Raw genomic sequence first — 13760 nt, forward strand, 5'->3', positions numbered from 1 at the left:
AATATGTGGCAACTTACTTTGGCAAAGTACAAGCTGGTACATTATTAACTTAATGTGAGTCAAGATGCGTGCTCTGTGGGAATTTTGATTTATTTGGTATCTTGCAACCAGAACTGTGAAAACATTGATTGACTGTGAAGTCATTGATTATATCTGTTGTTCTTGGTTTCAGGGGAGTTTAATTAGCATTAACAGCACTTGTACAGAGATGGGCAATTTTGACAACGCTAATGTCAGTGGAGAAATAGAATTCGCCATTCGTTATTGCTTCGAAACCCGTTCTTTAGAAATTTGCATCAAGGCCTGTAGGAACTTGGCCTATGGGGAAGAAAAGAAGAAAAAGTGCAATCCGTAAGTTTCTTTTTGTGTTTTGACTTCAGACGATAAACATATTGATTCTAAAGTTTATGTTGAAAAGTAAAGCTTCAAGAATAAACAAGACAACGATATTAAACAAACATCAAGGAACACGTCAATATTGTTCTAGAACTGTACTCATTCACACCTGTGCTACTGACCCACAGCCAGGTAAGCAGGTAGAATCAAATTCTACTCAGGAGAGTAGAATCAAAAATCCACAGAGACCTTAGCGGATGAGGGAACTTAGACTAACAGAGGGTGATTAAAAATCACTGGGGAAAAGATGAACTTCAGTAATGGATATTGGAAAATTTGACTTTCTGTATAGGAAAAAATGAGATTAAAATCCTGTCTCACACAATCCATAACATTACATTCCACCACCACCCCCGCCCCATTGGTAGATATGAGACAGTATCTTAATGTTATTTTAGTATGCATTTCCCTGGTTATCAGTGAGTGATTTTTTATGAGCACTAGCCATGCAGGCTTCCCCTCCTGGGAGCCTTCTTGTTGGATTATTTTATTAGCTTTTGGGGGGAAGGTCATTTTCTTATTCATAGGCGCTTGGGTTTTTAAAACCCCCCATTTTGAATATGATTCTTCATTGATTATATGTGTCTTATATAGTTTCTCCAAGCAGTTACTTTTCTTGTGGTGAATTTGATAATCTTTACCTTTAAAATGTCAGATTTTTTAATCTGTAAACGAACTCCATCTAAAATTATAAATGCTTTTTCTGCTATTTTCTTCTAATAGTTTTTTCACACTCAGGTTCTTTCATATTAGAACTGGAATTGATTTTCTGTGTATTGCTCAAGGTATGGAGCACATTTTGCCTTTCTTTTTTTCCTAAGTGGAAAACTTTTAGCACAATTTTTAAGTACCATTTAGGTGGAAGGACTGAATTGTTGGGCCAATAAAACTCTGCTGCTCTGCAAACTTCAGTTGCAGAGAAATTAAGTGCATCGTTATCATTGCTATAGTATGATGGCTCCCCTTAACAGGACACCCCCTAGCCTCTTAGTACTTAACTTCTGTTGTACCCCTACCTATCCCAAAGGCTCCAGAAATTTGGAATAGTCACACTGTTCCAAAACTACCCCCCAACTTTTATTAAATGTGAGATGTTTCTCATGTTTCTGTTGAGATGATTCTTCCTATACTCCTCCCATAAGTACAAATCAGTCCTGTCCATTCTTCAGATTCATCTCCAATTGCATCAATTGTATTTACCCAACTCGTGACCATCTGTTGGTCTCCTGCAATTTTCAATGAGATTTCAGTGATGTGGTTGAGAGTATGGATGTGTGAACCCTGGCTCCATGCTGTACACTGTTTGACTGTGGGGAAGTCACTCCACCTGCCATATCTCTTTCCTCGTTGTAAAATGGGAATGATAATAGCACCTACTTCAAAGGATTATTGCAGTGTTTCCCTGAATTATCTCATATTAATCCTTCAGAACAATATCTAGAATATAATAGACATTCAACAAATATTCTAAAGCAGGTGGGTGAGAAGTAAATGGAAAATTAGGCCTAAAAATCCTCATAGGGATCCTCTGACTTTGCTCTATGCTCAGACAGTCATATCAGGATAAGACTTCATGAGATCTGTTGGAGGGTCACTTTTAGAGGGTGGTGAACTTCTGGGGAGTGGTGAAGTGAAGAAAAAATATCTGAGATTTGCACAGTGTTGGGAAAGATTGGGATGCTGACCAGGCTGAGTGGAGACTTTGCTGGATACCCAGGTCACTCAATGGATCACAGAAAAACTATAGCTTAGTAGTAGGACACCTCTAGACCTAGAGTTAGGGCTATTCTAATTCATTCTACTGAAACAAAATCAAGTCTTGATGTGATCAAACTGAATTGAAATGGCACTTAGAGTAAAACCCAACACTTTTTAGAGTGTTTGTGTGGGGACATAATCCAGAGAGGATTCCAGGGAGAGGGCAGAATAGGAAGGATCAGGAAGTCATCTCCTTATGCAGACTGCAATTGTACTGTCAGAATCTGTCACATGTAACTATTTGGGACTTCTGGACTCCATTGAAATTTTGAAACTTCCATGGGAAGTCTTGGATGATAATAGGGTTAATTTCAGTTCTTAGCCTAAGAGCAAGTCTCCACCCCCGCCCCCCACCCAGCACTTGGCAGGCAGATGCAGAATGTTGCTGGAGAAGGGAGCACACAGCTTTCAGGGGCCAAGGTGGGCAGAAGGATTTGTAATCCAAATAGCATGCGTTTGTCTCTGATTTGCTGCTTATGATCACAGAGGCATCAAGAGTCTGACTATTATGTTCTAAATATTGTTCTGAAGGATTAATATGAGATAATTCATTGCTAACACAGAGCAAATATTAATAGGTGGAAGAAAGAACTAGTGAACTTGAAGATAGCACAATGGAAATTGTGGAGTTTAAGGAACAGATAGGAAAAAGGGTGAAGAAAAGCAAACAGAAATTAAGGAAGCTGAGATTACCATCAAGTGGACAACACATGCATGATGGGGTCCCAAAAGGAGGCACAGGAGGGGAGGATGAGGGGTGGAGAGGAAGAGGAAACTTATGAAGAAATAATAGCTGAAAACTTCCAAAAATGATGAAATACATGAATACAGACATCAAAGGAGTCCACCAAATTCTCAGTAAGATGAACACAAAGAGACTCACACCAAGACACACTATAAACAAACTTTTGAAAGACAAAGAGAATCTTGTCAGCAGAGAGAAGTGGTTCGTTGCATACAAGGGATCAATAAGATTATCAGCAGATTTCTCACTGGAAACGTTAAACCCCAAAGCACAGTGGGTCAATAGATTCAAAGTGTTAAAAGGAAAAAAACTGTCAACTAAGAATCCCGTTGCCAACAAGTCTGTTCTTCAAAAGCAAGGGATAAATTGAGACAATGTCAGATAAATAAAAACTGAAGGAATTGGTCACCGCTAGACCTCTCCTGTCAGAAGCACTCAGGGAGTCCTGCAGGGTAACATGAAAGGACCCGCAAAGTGTGAAGAGGTAAAGTCTCAACAAAAGTAAACACACAGGCAATTATAAAAGCTTGTTTTCTTACACAATTTAAGAGACAAATACATGTAAACAATTATTAGTCTCATTATTATTGTAACTTGGATGGTAACATAATTGTTAAAAATAATTTAAGAAACTAATGCATTTAAAAAAGAAAGATTAGTTTGTGTTTTGGGGTCACACAATGTATAAAGATGTGATTTTTGTGACCTCACTAATGGTAAGAGGTGAGGATGGAGTGAAAAGGAGCAGATTTTGAATGTTGTTGAAGTTACGATAGTGTAAATTCACATTTGAGTTTAATAACTTTAGGATGTTAAATGTAATCCCCTTGGTAACCACAAAGAAAAGAGCTGTAGAATATACCTAAAAGAAAATAAGAAAGGAATTTACACATTTCACCACCAAAAAAACAAAGAACAACTAAACACAACAGATGATAGAAATTCAGGGTCCGAAGGGGGGGCAGCCACAAGGCATATAGAAACCAACAGCAAAAGACAGAAATACCCCATATTGCTCTTCTGACTCCAGCAGTGCAGAGGCTAGGAGGGGACAAATGGAAAGATATTGCTTTAAGGTTTTTACGTTATGGGGGGACTTGCCTACCATAGATGCAGAGTGTAATCTGGTGAGTTAGGAATGCCTGTTGCAATCCCTAGAAGGACCATTAAAAAAATAAGACAGTGGGCCTCCCCGGTGGCGCAGCGGTTGAGCACTGGGTTGCGAAGCCGCCCGTGCCCGAGTCGCCAGTTCGATCCCCAGCTGCTCCCCGGTCACCAGAGGAGGGTCCCACATGGCGCGCAGACCTCTCCTGCCGCCCGCTGCTCCCCTCAGCAGTGTACTTCGGTCCTTCTGCCGGCTCTGCTCCCCGCTCTGGCTCTGGTGAATTCTCTCACCCTCCCGCGCTTCTGACTGTACCCAGTGCTTGTGTAAACAAACAAACAAATAAATAAAGCATGCCTCTATTTAAAAAAAAAAAAAAAATAAGACAGTGAAGGAGAGTGAAGATACCAAGAGAGGAGTGGAAACGATATATAAAAATATTGTATTGGGCCTCCCCGGTGGCGCAGCGGTTGAGCGCTGGGTTGCGAAGCTGCCCGCAGCCTCTGCAGCGCCGGTTCGATCCCCGGCTGCTCCCCGGCCACCGGAGGAGGGTCCCACATGGCGGGCAGACCTCTCCTGCCGCCCGCTGCTCCCCTCAGCAGTGTACTTCGGTCCTTCTGCCTGTTCTGCTCCCCACTCTGGCTCGGTGAATTATCTCACCCTCCTGCACTTCTGACTGTACCCCAGTGCATGTATAAATAAATAAATCTTTAAAAATAAATAAATAAAGAGCTTTAAAAAAAAATATTGTATTAACTGAAGAGAGAGTGGGAACGGAGGACAGAACAGCAAGAGGGGGGACTCGGGGAGTTGGGGTCCTGGGAGGGCCCCCGAAGGAAGGAGGGTTTGGTTCTTCTCTGCAGAAAGCTGAGCCTGTATCCAGCCTGTGGGGACGAGGTATGGCCAGGGGTCCTTGCCACCAATGACCCAGCCAGAGGAGTCAGGAAGAGCAATGTGGGGACCTGAGTGGAGGGATCAGCCTAGAACAGGGGTGAGGAGGTAGCAGTGTCCAGGTGGAGATGTCTGTGTGGCCCCCAGACTCAGTAAGGGCCCAGGGAGTCAGTCCTCAGGAGTTCGAGGACAATCTTTGAGACCCTACAAGAGAAAAATAAGGTGAGGCATGCACTTGCATTTAGCCCCCTTTTCTGTGGGCTGGCGGGAGTGACAGGTGGAGGTGAAGCATTCAGGCTGGCACCTGGCCCTACATCCAGGTGGGGCAGAGTCTCTACTCCCTATAGACCCTCGAGTTCCATAATCGTCAGGCAAAGGCAGGTGGCGAGCCATGAAGACTCCAGGCTAGGGCAGGAGAGAACACCCCCAGAAACTTCCCAAGGGATGCTGTGAAGGCTGTGTCCACTGGAGGCTGCAGAGGCAGCGCTGATGCGGTCCCTGTGGGCAGTGACCACAAAACCCTTTCCATCAACCTCCAAATCAGCAGAAAGCAGAATTAAGAAAACGCCAACGTGTGTCTCTTCCTCCCCTGCCCTTAGCTCCCTGCCCTGAGCTTTCATGCGTCCTGTCCTGTGTGTCTGCTTTCCAGGTACGTCAAGACCTATCTGCTGCCTGACAGATCCTCCCAGGGCAAGCGCAAGACCCGAGTCCAGAAGAACACGGTGGATCCGGCCTTCCAGGAGACCCTGAAGGTACGTGCTGGACAGACACTCCCGTGCTGTGTCTCGCGGCCGGGCCGGGCCATGCTCCAGCACAGGGGCCTTCTGGACTCTTGAGTCAGTTAAATATAAGTGCAGATGCCCAGACATTTCTGAGGCCCTGGTGATCCATGGCCAGGCGCAGAAAATAGATTTCAGCCTTTGTACAGGAAAAGGGATGTGTCTGCTGGTCTGGAGAATGGCTTCTGATGAACGATTTCTGAGAAAACGGTGGAGGAGAGCCTGGCGGCCTGTCACTGTGAGACTGGTCTGTCCCGATGAATGTCTGCATGGGGGGTACTCTCGAGGACAGTCCTGTCATGAAGCCACTGATCAGAGCTTGGTGCCAGTGCGCCTTTACCATCACAGCTGGCCAGCCCAGGTGTCTTGTCATATTAGGGGAAAAAGTAGCTATCTGTGGAAAAATATGGAGAGAGGAATTGTTTGGGTTTTCACTGTTTCTGTCACTAAGAAATAGGATTTGTGGTTCAGGCAGAGCCGGGGTGGGACCGCCTCGAGTTGGGATTTAGGGGCTAAGCTGGAGTTGGTGTCTGTGTGCGTGGAGAACTAGGGGCCACAATGTCGAGTGGACTGTGGGCTTGAGGAAAACAGTTGGAGCCCACCCAGCCACCACAGGAGAAAGGGGCTGTGGCTCCAGACCCGGCCCTGACGGCATGAATCCCCCCAGGGGAGAAGAGGAGGGCGGCGGGTGTCCGGCCACGAGGGGGGGAGATGTCAGAGCGTCAGCAGAGCCCTGGACGGGTTCCACGGCGCTCATCCAGGGCAGGCTGCGGGCCTCCGTGTCTGGGAGGGAGGAGGGAAGAGGCAGTTCTCCGCTCATGCTGTATTCCCAGCTCTTCCATCCAACAGAAAGGTGGGTGCAGGGTGGTTGAGAGGAGGGAACACAAATCCACCTGCTTCGAGTGGCCATGCAAGGCCAGCCCCGAAGCACACAGCCTCGTGCCCAGGGGAGTCGGGATTCAGACCCCAGAGAAGCTGGGGTGGGAGTAGCATGGGACAAAGCAATAGCAGCAAGAACTGGGGGTCCCCTTGGTCCCTGTGGATCCTGGTTGCCCTGCACTGGCTTTGGCTCCAAGGGGAGTCCCTTTCTGAGCCTCACCACCTGTAATGTTGGGAGGCAAGTGTCGTGAGCTGACCTCGTGGGAGGCTTGTGAAAGTTAAAACCCCTGACGTGGAGCGAGCATGTAAGAGCTTGTAACTTTTGCTCATTATTGAGAAAATCCAACTACGAAGCTCTCAGAGTGGAGGCGGGGCCCTGTCTTGTCTCAGGAAGGGAGCCCGGGGCCGGGGGTGGGAGAGGAGGCTTTCTTACCCTCCTGTGTGTGTGGACAGCTTCTGGGGGGCAGCACCCACCACGTGCCCACCACACACATGTCCATCAAGGCAAATGCCATTGCTAAAAATGTGTGCTTTGCAATTTAAAAATCTTTCAGCCATTTGTCAACTCTGGCTGAGCGCAGTTGGGCCAGATGCATCCAGACCCCAAGTGGGGACAGAGCTCAGCTGGATTTCCGAAGAGACCTGGGGGCACAAGGGTTTTCCTCTGTGTTTTGCTCCTGACAGTGGAAGGGGCTCAGCATGGCCAGCCTTTCCCAGGGCAGGGCACAGGGCACTGGCACTGGGGAGTGTGGACATTCAATGTTTACGGGGGGAGCCCCTGGTTCCAAGCAGGCCCCTGGTTCCAAGCAGCCTGGCCCACTGTGACCTCTGGTGGGCCTAGTTGCAGTCTGGGGGTGTGGCCCCGGGACCCCAGGCTGACCCCTCTCTCTGCCCCCACAGTACCAGGTGGAGCCGGCCCAGCTGGCGACCCGGCGCCTGCAGGTCTCTGTGTGGCACCTGGGCACGCTCGCCCGGAGGGTGTTTCTTGGAGAAGTGATCATTCCTCTGGACACGTGGGACTTCGAAGACAGCCAGACCCGGTCTTTCTGCTGGTATCCGCTCCGGGCCAAGGTGATGTTGGTTTCAGACTGAGTGACCCCAACCCCATCATGAGTGCTGACCTCACTCTTCAAAGGGATGGAGGAAGAGACGCCTTCCAGGGAAGCCCTGGGTGCCTGAGGTTGTCCCTGGCCCATTGGGACATTTAAATAGGGCTGGCCTGGGGCAGAGGCTCTGTGGGCCCTCCTGGTGGGCTGGGCTGAGGGCCTTTCTCTTCTCAGGTTTGTTCAGCAGTCCTGGCCTCAGTGTACCTGGAGCCCATTCAGGATCAGGTCCAGCAGTGAGTCCTCCTGGGCTGCCCCTAGGGTCCTTCCCCCCACCCCCCATTCAAGGTCTTCCTCCCCTACCCTCCCAGTAGGCTGAGTCCACCTCAGACATGCAGGTATGACCTGTTGCTTCTCACCCCACCCCAGGCCTTCCCAAGCAATGACAGGGGAGGATGACCTGATGGCTATCCGGGGGAAGGTCGTGACCTCTGGGGATTTCATGTTCCTGTTCACTGGCCCCAGCCACCCCAGGGCACTGGAGGGGAGGAGCTGGCCTGCTCAGGAACTCATGGGCTGTGAAGCAGGGAGGCTGGAGAGAAAGGCTAGCTCATCTTGGGATGCCCTCTTTGCACATTGCGTGTGAGATCCAAGCTGGGGAGGACTCACACGAGGAGCCCGGGCTCCATCCTCTCCTTTGCTCTCGCATGATGACAAGAGCCAGCCCTGCACATGAGTCTAGCGCCAGGCCAGCGCCATCGGGGGCCAAGTCCAGTGTGTGCCTCTTCCTGGTCAGGAGGCTCCACTTCACCAGGTCTCTGCTAGGACACATGTCTGGTTTCGGGGCCACTGCAGGCGCCACCACAGGTCATCTGTCTTGGTGCGGCGGGTCCCTCTCCCCCACCTTCCCTACGTCGTCTGAGCTGCGGTCTGGCTTGAGAAGCCTCTGGGAATATTCACTTGGAATGCTTGCACCTGTCCAAGTCTGCCCAGGACTTTGCTTAAACTCCACCTCTCCATGAAGGCCTCTCTGATTGCTCCTGGCAGATGTGGTCTCCCTGGGGATTCTGTACTAGGGACACTCTGTGTCCCCCTCAGGATCCCTTATTCAGGACAAGACAGGCCACCCCCAAGGCTGGTCATTCTTTGGCAGGCCGTGAGAAGCAGCAAGCACCAGGCTAAAAGGCGACCCTATAAGCCGGCTTATAGATCATGACCCCTGGTGCTCCCTCTGCAGGCCTGGGGGTTGGTGTGGGTTTCTAGAAGCTAAGGGTCGAGGCAACCTTATCTCATTTGCACCCAGGGACTAGCCTCCTGCCCCAAGAGACCAAGGAGTGTTGGCAGTGCTGAGGCCGCTGAGCCCCCAGGAGTCCCCCAGGAGGCTGTTCCTCCTCGCTGCTGGTGGGATTGAATGAGTCTAGATGCTTCCTGACACCCCCCTTGTCCCTTTGGTGAGATTGATTACAGGGTCGTCACTATCTGAGTCCCAGCTTCACTCACTGGGGACCCCAGCCCGGGGGCCTTCCTCTTGGGTGCCTGAGGCCGTCGCTGGCCCAGAAAGATGCCTCAGTCTTGGAATGGATGGAGGGTTTGGTTTTATTTACTTTCCCCAGCTCAGGTTGTGATGTGTCCAGGTCTTAGAACCGTCCTGTGGGAGGTGCAGGGCTTGGGCCTCCTTGGCCCGTGCTCACTGCCTCCGCTGGCAGGGAGGCCCGGTGGGAGGCTGGAGCCTGGGCGATTTCTCCTCCCCCCGGTGGGGCTGGGGAGGGCTGGAGTCGCTGCAAGTGGAATGGAGGTCTTTGGAGCCGTGCACGGTCTTGCGGAGGCTTTGCGGGCTGAGGGATGAGGGGTGTGTGTGGAGGGTTCTGTTCCTGAGTTCAACCTCCTCCCCCAGGCAGAGAAATGCGAAGACAGATTTTTTCCTGCCAGTAATGGAGAACTTGCAGTCAGGGCCAAACTGGTCATCCCGGAAGAGCCCAGGAAGTCCCAGGAGGCTCAAGAAGGTAGGTGGCCGCCAGCCCCCAGGCGTCTGTCAGTGTGTCAACTGTCCCCAAAAGCTTGGGGCAGCAGGTGGGCTGAGAGGCGGGGCGAGTGTTTCCTAGCATTTCCTCTCTGCTGCCCACTGGTGCCTCGTGCTCCGGTACCTCAAAAGAGATGTGAGGCCCAGCCTGGAAACCGTTCTCTCTCTTCCACAACCTGGAAGGGAACTGAACACCCCAACAGGCCAGGTCTTTGATGCCCACTTTATGGGGCTCTTCAGACACTAGCCCAGAGGCCTCCCTCCCAGGGGGCCAGCTCAGATGATCTTCCTGGAGAAAACAGCCCCCTAGGACACCTCTTGAAGAACAGCCCCAGCTGCAGTTGGGAGTTTGACTTCTCAGGAAGCAAGAGCGCGTGTCCAGACCCCAGGGTCTGCAGGGCATTGAGTGGATGGCTCCTGGGCCAGTGGGCAACTGTCCTTCCAGACAGCCCACTAAGGACAGGTCCTTGAGGACCTTATGGGGAATTTAACCACCTTCAATAACCTAAGGAGATGGTAGGGGCAGGCGGGATCCGGAGCAGGGCGTCCATGCAATTCTTCTGTGGAGCTTAGTGATTTCCTATTTGGTGCCTGAGCTCACCCCAAATGGTAGCGGTGCCTAGTACAGTTGCCTGTGCTGGGATATGGTCATCCCAACCCCCCTGAACAGAGGCCTTGGGGCCCCACTTTCTCAAAGCCACCGCGACCGTTAGGTTACAGCTTCTGCCTCCTTCCTCTCCTTGGGTTTCCTGTTGCCTTTGCAGCTTCCATTTTCCTGGGGCCTCATGCTGGCCACGCTCCCCATTCTGCCAGCTCTCTGGGGTCCTGTCCTGATCAATCAGGACTTTTCTGTGAGGGGTGGGGGATGGCATTGCCTGCTAATGTTTGGAAGCAGATTCAAAAGCCAACTTTTCTCTCCAGGGACAGACCAGCCATCAGGGAATGGCCAGCTCTGCTTGGTCGTGCTGGGAGCCAAGAATTTACCTGTGCGGTCAGATGGCACCTTGAACTCATTTGTTAAGGGGTAGGTATTAGATTCAAATATGTGTCTATTTTTTTTAAGATTTATTTATGTATGCCTACAAGAACTGGGGTACAGGCCAGAGATGGGGGCTGAGAGGATTCACCAGAGACAAAGTGGGGAACAGAGCAGGCAGATTGAGTGAAATACACTGCTGAGGGTGTTGTAGAGCAACCCTGATACAAAACGGGGTTCCTGACTGTGGGTCCTCACCCGCGTGCTTAAAAGGACTTATCAATGCTCTACTGCAGGCACACGCGAAAGGTTCATAAAAGGTTTATTTACAAGGGAAGGGCAAATGAGGAAATGTACAGCTCAGGGAGAAAAGTGGGAGACAAAGTTTTAAATGAGTCCTACCCGATCCGCCGATCTGGAATCCCAAATGGCGCTCTGAGAGCTGGACGCGAGCCAGGAGCTGTGAAGCCAGGAGGCGAGGAGAAAGCAAGAGAGCGAGCCCCCCAAGGCCCACGTGTTTGGTTTTTATATCCAACGTAGCTGCCCAACTCCACCCTCAGGTCCCAGCCACCCTCCCTTTGGTGGTGACGGGATTTGTCTTTCCCAATGTCCTGATGGCTTTGGTCTGGAGTGGGGGTGGGGTCCACAAAGCCTGTATGGGACTAGCTCAGGACATCATTTCCCCCTAACAAGGGGAGCAGCGAGCGAGACAGGAAGGGCCTGCTGCGTCATGTGGGTCAGCTCCTTGGCTGGCCAGGGGATCGAACTCGTGCTACAGTAGCAGTGGACACCTTCATAGTGCTGAGACTTACCCCTTGTGCCACCAGGGAGGCCCCCTGTGCCAATTATTGATGTGCTATCAGCCTGGTCCCTGTAAGGGCCACTCAAGTAGTGTCTTAGACTCACCTCATTTTAGCTTTGTGATGAAAATCCAACATGGCACATGGTAGACTTCCAGGGTTTGGATGCTTTGAGGCTAGATTTGGAATACTGCCTTTTAACCTGGAGCCCAGAGCTTACTTGTCCTCATTACCTGGATAAATCAGCATTTACTGACTGAAGTGGAGCATAGAAAAAAGTAGCGTATTTAGTAAATATTTCCTTAGCTTAACATTTCCTCCTGAGTTAATATTAGGTCACACTCCGCATTTCATTTTTATTCACGAGGGGTGTTGGTGTCCCCAAAGTAAAGCAAACATGAGTTATGATACTGAACTGCTCGATCCCGTGAAGTGAGAACACAATGGCCACCCACCCTGTGGAGACAGGACCAAGTGGGTCCTCACCTGCACCTGGGCAAGTGACTGGCTTTTTAAATTTCTTTTCCTGGGTTACATTGAGGTGACCCATGTGCTCGGAGCCCTGGTCCCTGCTGTTGCCTGGGGGAAGGGTACCCAGAAGCAGGGATCCCAAGACACCCTGATTTTCCACATAGTGGAGCATCCTAGCGAGAGCTGACACAGCCAGTCTCGCGATTCCCATTCTCATTGTTTCAAAATTTTTTTTTAAAGATTTATTTATGCATACAAGAGCTGGGGTACAGGCCAGAGGTGTGGGGGGTGTGTGTGTTGTGTGTGTGTGTGTGAGAGAGAGAGAGAAAAGAGTATTCACTAGAGACAGAGTGGGAAACAGAACAGGTGGATTGACTAAAATACACTGCTGAAGGGAGCAGCAGGCAAGACAGGAGAGGTCTGCTGTGCCATGTGGGCAGCTCCCTGGCCAGGGATGGAACTCATGCCTCAGAGGCTGCTAATAGCTTCATTGTGCTGTGCTTAACCTCTTGCGCCACCAGGGAGGCCCTGTTTCAAATTTTTATTTTTTGATGATTTAGTCCTTTGCACTTATCATTCCACTGGTGAGTAAGCACCCAGGGGAAGGTGGGGTGCAGATGCAGCACCCCAAATTTTGCCTGGCTTCCCTTCTGCAGCTGTCTCACCCTGCCCGACCAGCAAAAGCTGAGGCTGACGTCCCCGGTGCTGAAGAGGCAGGGCTGCCCGCAGTGGAAGCACTCCTTCGTGTTCAGCGGCGTGAGCACCGCGCAGCTGCGCCAGGCCAGCCTGGAGCTGACCGTCTGGGACCAGGCCGTCTTCGGGCTGAGCGACCGCCTGCTGGGAGGAGCCAGGCTGGGTTCCAGTAAGTCTGCGTGATGTTGGCTGGGCCCAGGAGGTGGGCGTGTCCTTGTGACTGTCTTGCGGGGATGCTGTGGTGGGAAAGCGATCCCAGATCCCAGGGTGGCAGGTGACTTAACTGGCTGTGAAATTGCCTGACCTGCCCCGAGTGAGGATCACAAGTCGGCTCAGAGCCTCCCCACGGCAGAGCGCTAATACAGCCAAGCATTTCAGCCATTTAAATCAGATTTAGATCCGCGAGAGAAACAAGTTATAGGCCTCAAAAGGATGTGGGCACAGTATTTGCTTTTGTTTCTGGCTTCAATCACAGGATTATTTTCTGAAAGGAAAATATCTTCTTAACCCAAACAAATGCCAATTCAGAAAGCTTTTCATTAACAAGGGGGCTCGCGGGTGATGTTTTTAGGGTTGCTTGATGGTCATGTGGCTAGTATCTTGTGGGGTGACTGTGGCCCTGTCTGCTGGTCACCAGCTGTGTCCCCCAAATGCTGTGACAAGCAAAACACCCCCATACCTCTCTGAGCCTCCCACCAAGGTCCCTACAGTTCACAGGACTCGAGAATTTTGTGGATTTTTAAAGGTCCCTCTCCTAAGGATCCCCTCTCCATGGTTACCCTGACACCCCAGGTGGAGACACCCCCACCTGTCCAAGACTACTGTAATGTGTGGACTGTTGACTCCCCTTTTGGAAGGCCGAGCCCCCCCAAAGCTGGCCTCTCCTTGATTTCAAACTGGGGACGCCGGGGCTGAGCTGCCCCCGCCCATCCCAAGCAGGGTCTGGTCGGGCGGGGCTTCCCTCTCATCCTCACATGGCCTCGGGCTGGGGTGAAAGATGCTTTGTCTCTGCTGCTGATGTCCATTTTGTAAAGTGAAGAAAAGGGGTGGTAAAGTGGTCCCCAGCTCTCTCACAAATGTGTCATTTCACCCGCTAGAGGAGGACCCAGCTGGCAGCACCGACTCCTGCTCACAGGCAAAGCTTCAGTGGCAGAAAGTTCTTTCCAGCCCCAATTTATGGACAGACATGACGCTCGTCTTGCAATGA

The 13760-nt window shown here is 50.7% G+C and overlaps 1 protein-coding gene across 1 annotated transcript in view; it reads left to right on the plus strand.

The window, feature by feature from the left end:
* Positions 1–13760, plus strand: part of SYTL3 (synaptotagmin like 3) — a gene marked incomplete at its 3' end in the record, with an annotated part of 58483 nt that extends 44723 nt beyond the window's left edge. Inside the window, exons 9-15 of the mRNA XM_084228294.1 lie at positions 173–351; positions 5542–5644; positions 7451–7621; positions 9488–9596; positions 10535–10637; positions 12517–12732; positions 13619–13760. Of these exons, the coding sequence (XP_084084420.1) occupies positions 173–351; positions 5542–5644; positions 7451–7621; positions 9488–9596; positions 10535–10637; positions 12517–12732; positions 13619–13760 (1023 nt within the window). The remainder of the gene's footprint in view (positions 1–172; positions 352–5541; positions 5645–7450; positions 7622–9487; positions 9597–10534; positions 10638–12516; positions 12733–13618) is intronic.

This window comes from Talpa europaea (genome assembly GCF_964194135.1).
Source record: "Talpa europaea genome assembly, chromosome: 2".
Taxonomy (NCBI): domain Eukaryota; kingdom Metazoa; phylum Chordata; class Mammalia; order Eulipotyphla; family Talpidae; genus Talpa; species Talpa europaea.